The sequence below is a fragment of the Neopsephotus bourkii genome, unplaced genomic scaffold (assembly GCF_033783945.1).
Source record: "Neopsephotus bourkii isolate Nb327-2 ecotype Australia unplaced genomic scaffold, CSIRO-AGI_Nbou_v1 NB_1328, whole genome shotgun sequence".
Classification (NCBI taxonomy): Eukaryota; Metazoa; Chordata; class Aves; order Psittaciformes; family Psittacidae; genus Neopsephotus; species Neopsephotus bourkii.
The window spans coordinates 88935-103258 of NW_026901808.1; the positions used below are offsets into that span (position 1 = coordinate 88935).

At 49.8% G+C, this 14324-nt stretch overlaps 1 protein-coding gene across 6 annotated transcripts in view; it reads left to right on the top strand.

The window, feature by feature from the left end:
* Positions 1 to 10837: 10837 nt before the first annotated feature.
* Positions 10838 to 14324, top strand: part of CELSR1 (cadherin EGF LAG seven-pass G-type receptor 1) — a 166129-nt gene continuing 162642 nt past the window's right edge. For 3 of the 6 annotated variants that reach the window (XM_061366227.1, XM_061366228.1, XM_061366229.1), the window contains exon 1: positions 10892 to 13715. In XM_061366227.1, the coding sequence (XP_061222211.1) occupies positions 11033 to 13715 (2683 nt within the window). In that variant the 5' untranslated portion in view covers positions 10892 to 11032. Of the gene's footprint in view, positions 13716 to 14324 lie in introns of all 6 variants that reach the window. The other 3 variants (XM_061366230.1, XM_061366233.1, XM_061366232.1) reach the window with 2 other exon arrangements.

The following is a 14324-nucleotide window of genomic DNA, read 5'->3' on the forward strand; positions in this document are numbered from 1 at the left end:
GTAGATAAAAGGTAGATAAGTTTCAGTCAAACCCATTAGCAAACACAGTTCTAAACCAGCTATTGAAAATCAAAACATGATGAGAGGTCCTGGGGCCCCGTCTCAAGGCAAATGTAATGGAAAAAAACAGCTACAGAAAACAATTACAGACATTAACCCTGAAAACAAACAACAGAGGGGGACTGTGATGGCTGCCCATGAAGTCCTGAGGGAATAGAGGACACTGTCTAGGAGTGTCTGAAAGCCCAAACAGATGCTATAGAGAGGGAAGAGGAGAGTTTCTCACGTATGCTGTAGCTTCACAACAGTCTATGGGAATATAGCAAAGTTTACATGGTTCAGAAAGGAACTGGCCAGATTTGGGGAAGAAAATTCATTTGGCACTATTGAAAACAAAGGCATAATTTCTAGTCAGAAAGTCTTTGGACCACAGATGGTTGCAGTTTGCAAGCACTTTCAGGCAACACCAGTACCTGCTCGTCCTCTGCGCATGCTCTGCCTGCAAAACCTGTTACTGGCCACCACCAGAGGCAGGGTAACAAGCCAAGAAGCCTTTGATCTGCTCATTCTTGAATTTTATGTATCACTTACATCCAGTGGCTTCCGCACTGGAGGAAAAGCCCCAAAGGCTACATTTTCTGGAGCACATCTCATCTCCCACTAGATTATATCTCAAACATCAGCAGGAGCAGCTTACCTACATGGTTCATGATAGGAATGGAAAAAGATAGCCAGGAAAGTCTCAGCTAAATGTGAGAGGGCTAAAATCTTTTCCATGGTAAATCCATAGTGTAGAACAAGTGTTACACTGGGAAACTGCAAAATATTCCTGTAATAGGTGTACTTAAGGAGGCTGTATAGCATGCATAGGTCACTTTAATTCTGGCGTGCTCTTTAGAGCTTGACTTTGCAAAGGCAGTAATGTTCATTTAATTTGGTCTCTGTGCATGTTTTTGTGTGAATAATTAATAAAATTAGCAACACTTTACATCAGTACTTTTGAGTCATTTTGGGATAACTTCCCTTTATCAGATCCAATGGCTCCAGCTGCCTGCTCTGTTTCTGTAGGTGCAGGCAAAGCCCATGCTGGATGCAAACACTGACCCTGTGGAGGGTCCTGTCTGCCTGCATCCCTCATTCAGACTGTCTCGGGACAGTCAGTGCTCCCACAGCACTAAAACCCTGAATGTAGGTCCATGGTGAGCACAGTGTTTGGCAGGCTCACCTGAGAGATGCTGAGCAGCCACTGCCATGGCCACCCCACTTGCAGGCATGGTCCTCACTCCATGACCAGCCTCTGGCAGCACCAAGAGCAAGAAGACAGGTCTGTATGGCTTCCAGGGACACTGATGGGTGCCGGATAAACTCTTGCAATGACAGTGCTAATACCAGCAATGCAGCATCATTCAGCCCAAAGGAAGGAGGCTGTGCTCAGACCTGCCAGCAGACAACATGTCACTGTGATTATCACATCCCAGCATGTCTCACTTAGCAAATCTGTCAATGGATAACTCAGCAATCTAAATGAACACTGCTGGGGAGCCCTCCCACCACTCCATATGTTTGACATGCCAGCTGCTCCTGATGGAGCACTGCAGTGCTGCAAGCTTGTGCCCTGAAGCAGTTCCAGTTCCTGGGATTCAGAATCCAAGGGAGAGGGAAGACCACAGAAAAATGCTTGCTTAAGAGCCACAATTCTTGGATCATTGCACGTCACCTCTGCACATCCATGGGAAACTTCTGTGTCCACACCCAGGCGATGAAGCACAGAAGGGTTGAGGTTGGAAGGGACCTCTAGAGGTCATCTGATCCAACACCCTGCACGAGCAGGGACACATAGAGCTGTTTGCCCAGGCTCATGGACAGATAGCTTTTGGATATTTCCAAGGATGGAGACTCCACAACCTCCCTCACGCCTTCTATGTTTTAGAACAATGCTGCCTTAGGGGTGAACAAACCATCTGATCAAAAGTCACAGGATAGGAGAAAAGCAAGGCCTTTCCAAGAGAGCCATATGGCCATACTACAGTTGAGATCATGAATTAGGACAAGTAGCAATCTTTGTTGCATTAGAATGACATACAGCAGGTACAGGGCAACGTGCTTTCAGCAGCTCTGCTGTCCCCAGGTGCTCTTGCATCTCCAGGGTATGTGCATCATGCAGTTGGGTGAGAAAGCAAACAGAGGATAGGAGAATTCCCTCTTTAAAAAGACCAAAGGCTTCCCTTCATCACCTTTACCAAGAAGCAACCTATTAGCACCCAGTGACATCCACTCATGAGAACCTCAGCATCCCAGCACTGTGCTCCATGACTAGCCCAGGACCCCTCTCTGCCTCTGTGCTGACAGCATGGTTTGCTGATTAAAATATTCCTAATAAGCCAATTTTGACAACCTTCCTCATCAACGACAGTGGCAGCTGCAGGGGTATTTTTAGTTCTGAGTCTCTCAGCCTTCTTGTAGTTCAGAAAATATGTCATTTTCTGCACTGTGGGTGGAAATGGAGATCAGTGCTTTCTAATGTCACAACAATGATCCCTGGATGAGCAGCAGAGATGATGGTGGCAGTCCAATGCTTTGCCAGTGTCCTGCAAAACCCAAGGGTACCCTGCATTTATCTAAACATCGCATGGCAGAAGGTGCAGTTAATTGTAGCGACAGCAGCTAGGGGTGATGCTGCACACTCCAGTAGGAATGGTGAGAGATATTCCCAGATGGACATTTTACCTGAATGTATATTTTGTGCCCCTGACAACAGACAAATCATCAAAACAGCGTTTATGGCTGTAGGTCAGATCTGGAGAAGCAGGCAGGGTGCTTATGCTGCTGGTTTGCCTCTGCAGAGCCCTGTGCTGTTTGTTTGGGAACTTGCTGTGGCAAGAGTGATGATGGGATTTGAAACCAAAGCCACTCCATGAGAAACCATCTTGTGGAGACTGCGGGACCTGTGTCTGTTCACTATAGGGAAAACCAGCCTGGCAGCAAGGGTAGGAATGCAATACGAGCCTGACAGCCTAATGACATTCCCACTCTCCATCCGGTGTACCCCGTGATTATGACTACAGCTTCCAGGCTAGAATATCTGAAGATAAAGATGTTTCAGGGAATGCCAGGCAGAACAAGAAATGTCCCCTGGCTGTACCTGAATAAGAAAGCAGGTCCCCTTGTTCCCACACAGCACATCCTCCAACAGCCAACAGCCACTGCTGCATGCAGAGGGGCTCCAGTTGCTGCAAATAGGCTTGACCAATTCTACTTAAAAAGCAGAATTTGGACCATTTCCCAGATTATAATCACCTATATATAAATAGAATGATAATTATGCTACCTAACTGAGACCTCAGCACGCAGAGCTGACAAGTGATGACAACTAAATTCATTAAGAGTGCAAATGCTCTTCCTCTCTTTTATGAAACAATATTGAGTGATCCCCGAAGAAATCTGGCAACCGGAGACATGAGCTGCAAGTAAGTGGTGAGCCCTTACTAGAGAGGCAACACAACCGATCCCACCCAAGAAGCGCTCTGGTGCTATGTAGCTGGTAAAGGGACAGAAAAAGTAGACAGTTAAAATTGTATTTTGAAAATGTAATGTTTCAGGCATTTGAAATGAAACCTAAAAATATATCAGGAAATAAATCAGGACAGGGCTGTTCTTTGGCACAAAGGACGACTGGTGCAGCATGGCTTGCACCTAGAGAAAAGCTCTTTTACCTTTCCCGACTTACACAGGGTAACCCTGTCCAAGCTTCTCGCTGGGCATGGGGTTGTGCCAAGAGGGTGGGCTGGCATTGGGCAAAGCTCAGCTTGAGAGCAGAGCAGCAGTGCAACACAGCTGTCCTGCACCAGTGCTCAGGTCTGACCGCTCTGAATGTTTGCAGGAGGATGTGGTGGCTCTGCATACGCAAGCCAGAGCCAGAGAAACCCCAAACTGGGGCCCACTGCAGCCTTACTGAAGCTTTTCAAAGCAATTTGGTACACTGGCTTTTCAAACACTGTTTTTCACACCCAGAAGTGCCAAGCCTCAGGGATGATGACGAATCCTGGGAAATATGATGCAAAATACGATAAAAAAATGGCTGTTCCTGGGCCTCTTGCGGAAAGGTGAAAAGTGACTGTGGTGTACGGTGTGCTTCCAGGCCAGCACTGGAAACCAAGACTGTATCTTCACATTGAGCTCCAGGTAGGAAATAACTCTAAGAAAGAGGAGGAAATAGCAGCAGCCATAATACCCCATCTGCAAAAAACACAGTGATTAAGAGAGATGCTGAACACCTACATCACCCTCTCAGGGTATTTTTGCTGAGAGAGCCACAAAGCCCCAAATAGCACCGTTATCCAAGCAACCTGTTACACTGACTTCATGTTCCCACATTAGGCATTTCAGTCGACGTTTTTATTTTTCCAACAGGTCAACTAATACCCTGCCTGCAAGTGTTTCATTACAGCTGTGTGCTCCCTCCCCTGAGAGCCTGAAATGCCTTGTCTTTGAGAGTAATTGAACTTCTGGGAAAGGAATAGTTTAGACCAAAGTCACAGTGCCCTTGCTTTCCCTCCACCTTCATTGCCCATCCACCAGAAGCACTTTGAATACTCTTTTATAAGTAGTTGACAGAATTACCCTTGATGGTTTTCCTGTGTCCAAGCTGCCCACGGCAAGCTCATGGAAAGCAGGCTACAAAGCCCTGCTGATGGGAGAGAGCTGAACAGAGGTGACTGAGAGTGCAGATGTTACAAAAATAGCTGTGATTGTTGCATCTAATGACATCAAATCTAACCAGCTTCTGAGGGGTGAAGAATCTGGTGGTGCTGAGTGAATAGGTAATACAGTCACAGATGCTGATAAGCAATGAAGAGTGGAGGAAGAAATTGAATTCTGTCTCTGTGTAAGCCAAAAAAAGTTCAGAATACATCAGTTTTGAGGCATTAAAATCCTGGAAATCACTGTTTCAATATTAAATGGCTAACAAAAGAATAGAGAGACCATAAGGAATTACTGGAGAGAAACTGGAGCAGGCTGGAGTGTAACAAAATGTTACAAACACCCAGGTCTAGTCACCAAGGAGCTGTTACTGACAGTGGTACAGGAACATTATCCTCACACTCCCATGTAAATGCAGAGCATGCCTACCCCATGGGAGTACTGTGCAGTCCTGCAGAAACATCTGTGTCAGTAGCTGAGCAACACTACTACTCAGTCTACTCATCTTCCGTGTCATCTCCTTGCTCCTCATGTTCTTGTTCCATCATCAGTAACTGCTCCTCAGTAACAACACCCGCATGTTTGCAATGTGTGGTGAGACCCCAGCCTGCTCCAGTCCCTGACTTATCTCTTAGCCAAGCTGGATGTGTCTGCCGTTTGCACTCTTCTCTTATTAATTGGTCCCCTAATCCCCTGACTAGGTAACAGCAGCTGGCAAAGCCAGGAAACTTGTCCTGCTGCACCTTCAATTTTGTAGGCTGACAGCAAACTTGTAGCAAACTCACCTGAACCTCTTGGGCAAAGCCACGAGAGCTGGTTTTCTCATCTGTTTGTACAACATAGGGTGAGACCCTGTGAGAGAGAAAGGACAAGTCTTGCAAACCCGATGCTAAAAGGTGATTTTCAAGGATTTGTTTTTCAGTCAGTACCTCTGTTAATGCATAGGAGAGGTCTGAAAAGTAAAGAGGATAACGTGGATCTATGGGCCTGGTCTTTCTACTCTGCATACTTGAACTGGATCATTAGTCTCGGGTTTTATATACTAGTTTGATACAGAATTTGTTACACAGCTTGTTAGTTTATAGAACTATACTTCTGGTTCACTAGCCTCTGCATCACTTTTCCCATACATAAAAGTCAAATCATACTCAGCTTTTATTTGCTTTTGGCCACCGTGCAACTTCTGGGCATGAAATTTGCTCTTCTATTCATTTATTTGTCTGTTTGCATGTTGTAACAAGTGCAGCCTTTAGCTAATGTGAGTGAGGAGGGGAAAAAAAATACCCAAACCAATTTAGAGTGAGGAAATTCACAGGCAGTGTTTGAGAAGGGTGGAGCTCAGCTCCTTAGGGTAAATTATAAATGGATGGTATTAAGTCTAAGGAAATAAACAAGTTCCAACACTGAATCACTGCTATCTCCACTGAGGATTTTAAAAGAAGCAACAGTCCGACTGGCTACAACAACTCGCTGTCGAAGAGCTCAGAACTGTTTCTTCTCTTTCTACAGAACAGAAGCTACAGAAGCCAAGAAGCCCCAAACATCATTCCTGCAATAAGGATCCCACCAGTTTAGAATCTGTTCTTGGCTGTAAGAATGATGAATGTTAGCTATAAAGGCATTTTTTGAAACTTTTCCAAACCCGTGTGGTTCCTGCAATAGGTGAAGGTTCAAGTTTCACATTCTGGAGCTCGAAATAATTCTTCTATTCTTAAAATAAACTCAGATGAAACATGAAAAAATAAATTACTTTGGCTCATTTGAGCTTTCTTGGGCTGGATGTGGAACAGATTTTTATGGGCACTGGAAGCCCAGATGCCTGTTCACAGTGCAACTTGTCATCATGCTTTCTGTGGTGACTGGAGGAGCTGTCTAACGTCCTGGGTTTGTCCAATTTAAGCTCACTAATGGAACTGGGACTCGGCACCAGTGCTTGGCCCAGTTTGCCCTGCACTGGGACAAGGTGCCCTGTGGGTGCTTTGGGCAAAGGGGACCCCTCTGCAGTGCCCAGTCCCAGAGAACCAGGGGTGAGTCAGCCAGTGGCAGCCCTGCAGGGAGCAACATGAGAGCAAGGCTCAGCCTCGAGACTGAGGAACTGCTCTTAGCTTGCCCCTTTCTTCTTTAATTAGACTTTGCCTGGGATCACAGAAGACTATCTCTGCTTATGTGCGGTCCCAGACAATGGGGAGAACCAACCGTGAGGGCGGGATGCAGCAGCAGCAGCCAGCACAGGTAGCCTAAAAACTAGCAAGTTATTCGTTTTGGTTTTCGTGTCTAACGAAATGTCAGTTTATATGAAATAAGGGATAATAAATAACAGTCCCCTCCAGAACCTGGTTTTGTTCACTCCTAATGTGTGGCACAAAACTTTCAGTTTCTTTCCAGGTGCTGGAAAATTGAAAGGCTGAAAAGTAAAGTGTGGTTAAAGGCTGCTTTACTGCTGCCTGTTGTGGTTTCTCAGATTACTTTCTCAAAGCGTTACTTTAGCAGGAACAGATCGCTGGTGCATTTGTGAAGTAAATAAATGCAGTCATGAATACGTGTTACATCTATCAGTTTATGTTAACACTATGTATATAGAGATGCTATACAAGTTTGTGTTGCATGGATGCCTAAATCTGAGGATAACTTTTCTTCTCATGCATAACCTGCCCCAAGCAAGGGTTTAGGAAATGAACCCACTGGTTCATGAGGTGGGAGACATACTGCATATCACCTTTTATCACCAGCATCACCTTATAGCACCAATATACTTCACAAATCCCATGACAAAAAGCTTTTTCACCACTTTTATTCTTAAAACAGAGTTAATTATTTCTAACACAGCATTACTGAAGATGGATTTTTAAGTCTGGTGGGCCAAGAGGGGAAAAGCTCCATCGCTGTCCATAGAACCACCTCCTTCACAGGCATGGATGTTACAGGGAATCACTTTATTCCCAGCCTGAAAACTGTTACCAGATCTAGATGCAGGCAACCCCAGCTCTACACTGCTCCTCCTCTGGGCTGCAGGTCTCACTACAGAGCAACCATTCAGGAATCATTCTTGGTCTCTTCCCTGGCCTTGTAAACTTCACGTTTTAATAAAATCCTTAAAATTTAATTAAATATATATTTTTTAGAGCTGAGCACTGATTGGAGCTGGGTAACAATGCTACCCTTTTTTTCTTTAGCTGCCTGGTTTTGTTTTAAATTCCCTTTGGAAAGAAACTTGAAACACGTCACTCCTGGACAAGTCAAAACAGAGCTTTTTCTTGAACTGTGAAATGAACATGTCATTAATTGGTACCAGGGAAACAAAGGGTCAAGCCAAACCTCGCCCACTTGCATATTTGTATGGATATTGCTCATCATGGTGGCGTTGGTGTGATTTCTTCTGTAGGAAAAAGCATCTTTTACCAAAATCTGCAGAATCAGACCCAAAGGGAGTATCTGTTTTTCTTAGGAGGATCAGCCTTCATTGAAAACTTTTCAGTTAAAACACAGGGCAGATATAATCCCCACTTCCCTCCCCAACTTGAATTGCCTTTTCCAACCATTCAGTTTTCTTGTTGCCTTCTCTGACTCTTCCAGACTCATGGAAGCAGAGACGGATCCTGCCAGCCCCAACCACTGGCCATGCTGTGACCCTCACTTCTGTACGGAGCAATGTGGGAACTGGGTGAGACATCTCACCACTGCCTGCATCCAAAAAGTCGTTTGGGTTGCCTACATGTAAAATAGCTCACTCTTTTCACTAGGACAATGTGTTGGTCTTCATTATATTCACCATCTTGCATCTGCAATCTATTTTCATGGTAAAATTATATGACAAGTGTTGTAATGCATGACAGGAACAATAGGGATTATACACTTATTGAGAAGACAGTGAAACACACCACATAGACACAACAAAATTATCTGAAAATAGAAGGCAAAGTCACACAAACAGGAAGAGGATGGAGGATTTTGTGTAATTATACACACAATTGGATTCATACAGATGCTTTTACAATATCTTCTCTTTCCCGACTCACAGATGTTGCCTCTTGTTGCAATAAAATGAAATTAAACTGTCTTTTCTTGAGGATCCATCTTATCTAATACAAAGTCTGGAAACACATACTTCGACTTCACATTTTAAAAGCCATGGGAAAGGATTATTTTGTAACAAAAGCTTAGTTTTCTAAATGTGGGCATTAAGCATCACAGCAAGACAGCACAGAGAAAGCAGTATGAACTTGAACCAGATCCTGAGTTAATATTGAGCTGATTTAAAACAGCTACAGAGGGAATTGCTTGATTTCTGGAGTACAGAACAGATCACTACATCCACTGAAACTTGACAGAGGGAAGGTGATGTTTAAATTTAACCTATTTCATCCTCCTCCTTTTCAGAGCTATCATTTTCATCAGAGGATCTGAAAAGCCAGCTAAGCTCCTAAATTCCGTTTGAAAAAAAATATCTAATTGAGTAAAGCTGAATCAGCCAAACGTCTTCCAAAACTGCGATTTATAAACCTCTTCCCCCCCCCCCCGACAGACAGATTGGCAATAATCCAAGTGTATTTCCCCCCCTTGCAATAATGCAGTTCCGGGATGAAAGCAGTTGAAAGAATCCGGGTTTTTTCCCTGTCTTCCAAGTGCTGAAGAGCCGGAGCTGACAGTCCTCCCACAAGAGGACACTGCAGTCGCGGGGATGGAGGCTCGGCCGGGGCGCACCGCTTCAACGAGCGCCTTAGCAGAGGGAAAAGTAAACCGGTAGTAGGGATTTAGCATAAATTCGTAGAATTAACAGTATAATCAGCAGCGCAACATTGACATGCGGGTTTAGCTTCGCTTCTTCCCACAGACTACCTAAGTTTGCGTTTGAATGTAATTATTTGCAGTTGCCCCAAAAGAAATCCTTCATTCAGATCCTCCCTGCCGGTTCGCATAAGCTCAGAGCAAGGCGGACCGTATGTCCCCGTTCCCTCCGCCGGGGAAAGCGGCGGGTCCCGCGGCAGGCGCACGGGGTTCGGTTTGTCCTGGAAAGTGGTTTTACCGCTTGTTTGGTGTTCAACCGCACCGGGAGAGATCGAAAACAACGAAATCAATTGAACTCGGTGTAACTCTGCTCTGGGCGACAGGTGGCTGCTCGGCGGGCGGGGAGACGGCTGCGACCCGCGGCGCTGCGCCTTCCGCGCACCCGGGCCCCGCAGCGCCGGTACCGGTACCCGCGCAGCCTGCGCCCGGCGCGCAGCTCTCCCGCCTGCTGGGGCGCGGGGCCGGGCCCGGCCGCCGAGAGGCGCCGAGCGATGGGGCGGGAGCCCCGCAGGGACGGGGACGGGCTCGGCTCGGCCCCCACCGCCACCACCCGGGAGCGGCCGGGCGGGACCGGCAGGAAACCCCGCCCCGGGCAGCGCCCGCCGCGCTCCGCGCTGCCTGTGCCCCTCAGCGCCGCCGCGGAACCGAACGGAGCGGCAGGAGCGGGACGGGACGCGACGGGACGGGACAGCAGGACGGAGAGGGGCGGCTCCGCCGTGCCGTGCATTGCCGTGCCGTGCCTTGCCTTGCCGCGCAGCCACACGGATCGGCGCTGCCCTTGGGCCGGCCGCGGCGCGGGGGTACCTCGGTGTTTAATTTATTGATTTCTTTTTACGAAGGAGGGAGACGATCAGCAGGTTTATGCTAATCGCCCTCTCGGGAGCGGCGGTGGGGGGAGGCGGAGGAGGGGAGCCATTTTGAACTCACTTCAAAGTTTAAGGTGGAAAAGTTGGAGCTCTCCAGCTCGTTGCCCGGGGACGGGGCTGGGGCTCTGGGCGGCGGCGGCGGCCCGAGCCGGCGGCTGTTGGATGAGGGCGGGCGGGCAGCCCGGCGGGTGGATGGATTGTGCGGCAGCGCTCTGCCCGGCACCGCTGCCCGCTGAGCTCCGGAGATGCTGCGGCTGTCCGCCGCCGCCTGCGTGTCCTGGGCCGCGCTGCTCTGCGCCCTGGCGCCGGCGGGCGGCGGGGAGCTGCGGCCGCCCCGTGCCGTGCCGCTCCTCCACCTGCCCCCGAGGGCCGCGGGGCGCAGCGCCGGTGCCGGGGCCGCGGAGCCGCCGGCGCTGCCTCCCGCCGGGCGCCTGAGGGCGGTGGGGGCCGCTCTGCGCCGCGCTCCGCCCGCCGGGCCCCGCGGAGCCGCCGCCGGGTGGGAACCGCCGCCGCGGGAGGAGGGCGGAGGGCGGCGGGCGCGGAGCATCAACAGCCCCCCGCAGTTCCAGCTGCCCAGCTACCAGGTCTCAATCCCCGAGAACGAGCCGGCCGGCACGGCCGTCATCGTGCTGCGGGCCCAGGACCCCGACGAGGGGGAAGCCGGCCGGCTGGCGTACTCCATGGAGGCGCTCTTCGACGAGCGCTCCAACGACTACTTCTCCATCGACGCCGAGACTGGCAGCGTGGTCACGGCCCGCAGCCTGGACCGGGAGACGAAGGACACCCACGTGCTGAAGGTGACCGCCTCCGACCACGGCTCCCCGCGCCGCCGCTCGGCCACCACCTACCTGACGGTGACCGTCAGTGACACCAACGACCACGAGCCGGTGTTTGAGCAGCCTGAGTACCGGGAGAGCATCCGCGAGAACCTGGAGGTGGGTTACGAGGTGCTGACCATCCGCGCCACCGACGGTGATGCCCCAGCCAATGCCAACATGCTTTACCGCCTGCTGGAGCCGGGAGCTGGTGATGGGGTCTTTGAGATTGACCCACGCTCTGGGGTGGTGAGGACTCGAGCCCCCGTGGACCGCGAGGAGGTCTCTGAGTACCATCTGGTGGTGGAAGCCAATGACCAGGGCAAGGATCCTGGACCACGGAGCGCCACAGCTATGGTGCACATCACTGTGGAGGATGAGAACGACAACTACCCCCAGTTCAGTGAGAAGCGCTACCTTGTCCAGGTGCCAGAGGATGCCCCGGTGAACAGCCAGATACTGCAGGTGCAGGCCACAGATCGGGACAGAGGCAGCAATGCCCAGGTGCACTACAGCATTGTGAGCGGCAACCTGAAAGGCCAGTTCTACATCCACTCTTTCTCCGGTGCCATTGACCTGATCAACCCTCTGGATTATGAGACTATTCGGGAGTACACGCTCCGGATCAAAGCCCAGGATGGGGGCAGGCCTCCCTTGATCAACTCCAGCGGCATGGTGTCGGTGCAGGTCGTGGATGTGAATGACAATGCCCCCATCTTTGTGAGTACTCCCTTCCAGGCCACGGTGCTGGAGAACGTTCCTTTGGGCTACTCAGTGCTGCACATCCAGGCTGTGGATGCTGACTCAGGGGAGAACGCTCGCCTGGAATACAAACTGGTAGAGATGGCACCGTCCACCGGAGGTGCCCCTGTAGCAAGTGACTCTGGGTTCCCTTTTCAGATCAACAACAGCACAGGGTGGATCACGGTGGCTGCAGAGCTGGACCGAGAGACTGTGGAGAACTATCACTTTGGGGTGGAGGCCAGGGATCATGGCGTGCCGGTCATGACCTCCTCAGCCAGTGTGTCCATCACTGTCCTGGATGTGAATGACAACAACCCCACCTTCACAGAGAAGGTGTATCACCTCAGACTGAATGAGGATGCGGCTGTGGGCAGCAGCGTCCTGACCCTGACAGCAGTGGACAGGGATGTTAACAGTGTAGTGACTTACCAGATCACCAGTGGCAACACCAGGAACCGTTTTGCCATCACCAGTCAGAGTGGAGGGGGACTGATCACGCTGGCCTTGCCCCTGGATTACAAGCAGGAAAGGCAATATGTGCTCACAGTCACTGCCTCTGATGGCACTCGCTTTGACACTGTCCAGGTCTTCATCAATGTCACGGATGCAAACACTCACCGCCCAGTCTTCCAGAGCTCCCACTACACAGTGAGCGTCAGTGAGGACAAGCCCATTGGCACCTCCATTGTCACCATAAGTGCCACTGATGAAGACACAGGGGAGAATGCAAGAATCACTTACATTTTGGATGATAACATCCCCCAGTTCCGCATCGACCCTGATACAGGCACCATCACCACCCTGATGGAGCTGGACTATGAGGACCAGGCCTCCTACACGTTGGCCATTACAGCCCATGACAATGGCATCCCCCAGAAGTCAGACACCACCTATGTCGAGATCCTCATCCTGGATGCCAATGACAATGCGCCCCGCTTCTTGCGTGACCGCTACCAGGGCTCTGTGTTTGAGGATGTGCCACTCTCCACTAGTGTCCTGCAGCTGTCTGCCACTGACCGTGACTCGGGCCTCAATGGCCGTCTCCTCTACACGTTCCAAGGTGGTGACGATGGAGATGGGGACTTCTACATCGAACCCACTTCTGGAGTGATACGCACACTGCGCAAGCTGGACCGTGAGAATGTGGCTGTCTACAGCCTGCGGGCCTTTGCTGTGGACAGGGGCAGCCCACCACTGAAAGCCTCTGTGGATATCCAGGTGACTGTGCTGGACATCAATGACAACCCCCCTGTCTTTGAAAAGGATGAATTTGACATCTTTGTGGAAGAGAACAGCCCTGTGGGCTCTATTGTGGCACGGATTAGTGCAGCCGACCCTGATGAGGGTACCAATGCACAGATCATGTACCAGATCGTAGAAGGGAATATCCCTGAGGTCTTCCAACTAGACTTGCTCAATGGAGACCTCACGGCCCTCATGGACCTGGATTATGAGAGCCGGACAGAGTACGTGATTGTGGTGCAGGCCACTTCTGCCCCTCTTGTGAGCCGGGCAACAGTGCACATCCGCCTCCTGGACCAGAATGATAACCCACCTGTGCTTCAGGACTTCCAGATCCTCTTCAACAACTATGTGACCAACAAGTCCAACAGCTTCCCCTCTGGTGTGATTGGCAAGATCCCAGCTCATGATCCTGATGTGTCTGATAGCCTGGCTTACACTTTTGTGCAAGGCAATGAATTAAACTTACTCCTTTTGGACTCTGCCACTGGGGAACTCAAACTCAGTCGTGATCTGGACAACAACAGACCCCTGGAAGCACTCATGAAAGTGTCGGTCTCAGGTAAGCAAGTTTTTGAGGTTCATGAAGTGTGATTCTGCCTGTTGGAACAGTATGGGGGCATGGGCAGAAATAGCCCACTTGCAGGCTAGGGTGCAGCTTTAGGTTTCCTGAAGCAGTGGCTTATCTCTGAAATTTTGGGAGAGGAACCACAGCAATGCATCAAGCCCATGTGCTGTTGATTGAAGTGGTGGTCTGAAGTTGTTTAGTAAATCTGGATCACAAGGGTAAATAAATACGAGTATGCATGGGGGGTATATACTCCCTCAGCTGAGGTGGTAGCTCAGATGAAGCTTTTCTGATGTGGTTGTAGAAGGGTAATAAATGATGTGACTTGCCAAGATGTAGAGAATGCATGTGTATCTGTAATGCCATCTGTAATGCTGTATTCCCTCCCTTTTCTTTTTTCCTCTTAGGAAAAACCAAAACAAAACGGTTGAGATTTGGTATCTCTGCTTTTTTAGCAACAAAACATGTTTATTCCCTTCTGCGTACTGGGAGGTTTGGCTGGTAGAGTCTCAGACCGCTTCTCCACTGGTGTGGCCTGGGTGAATGTGATACTGGTGGAGCTGTGATGGTTTGCACTGCTGGCATGTGCTCCTGTGAGGAATG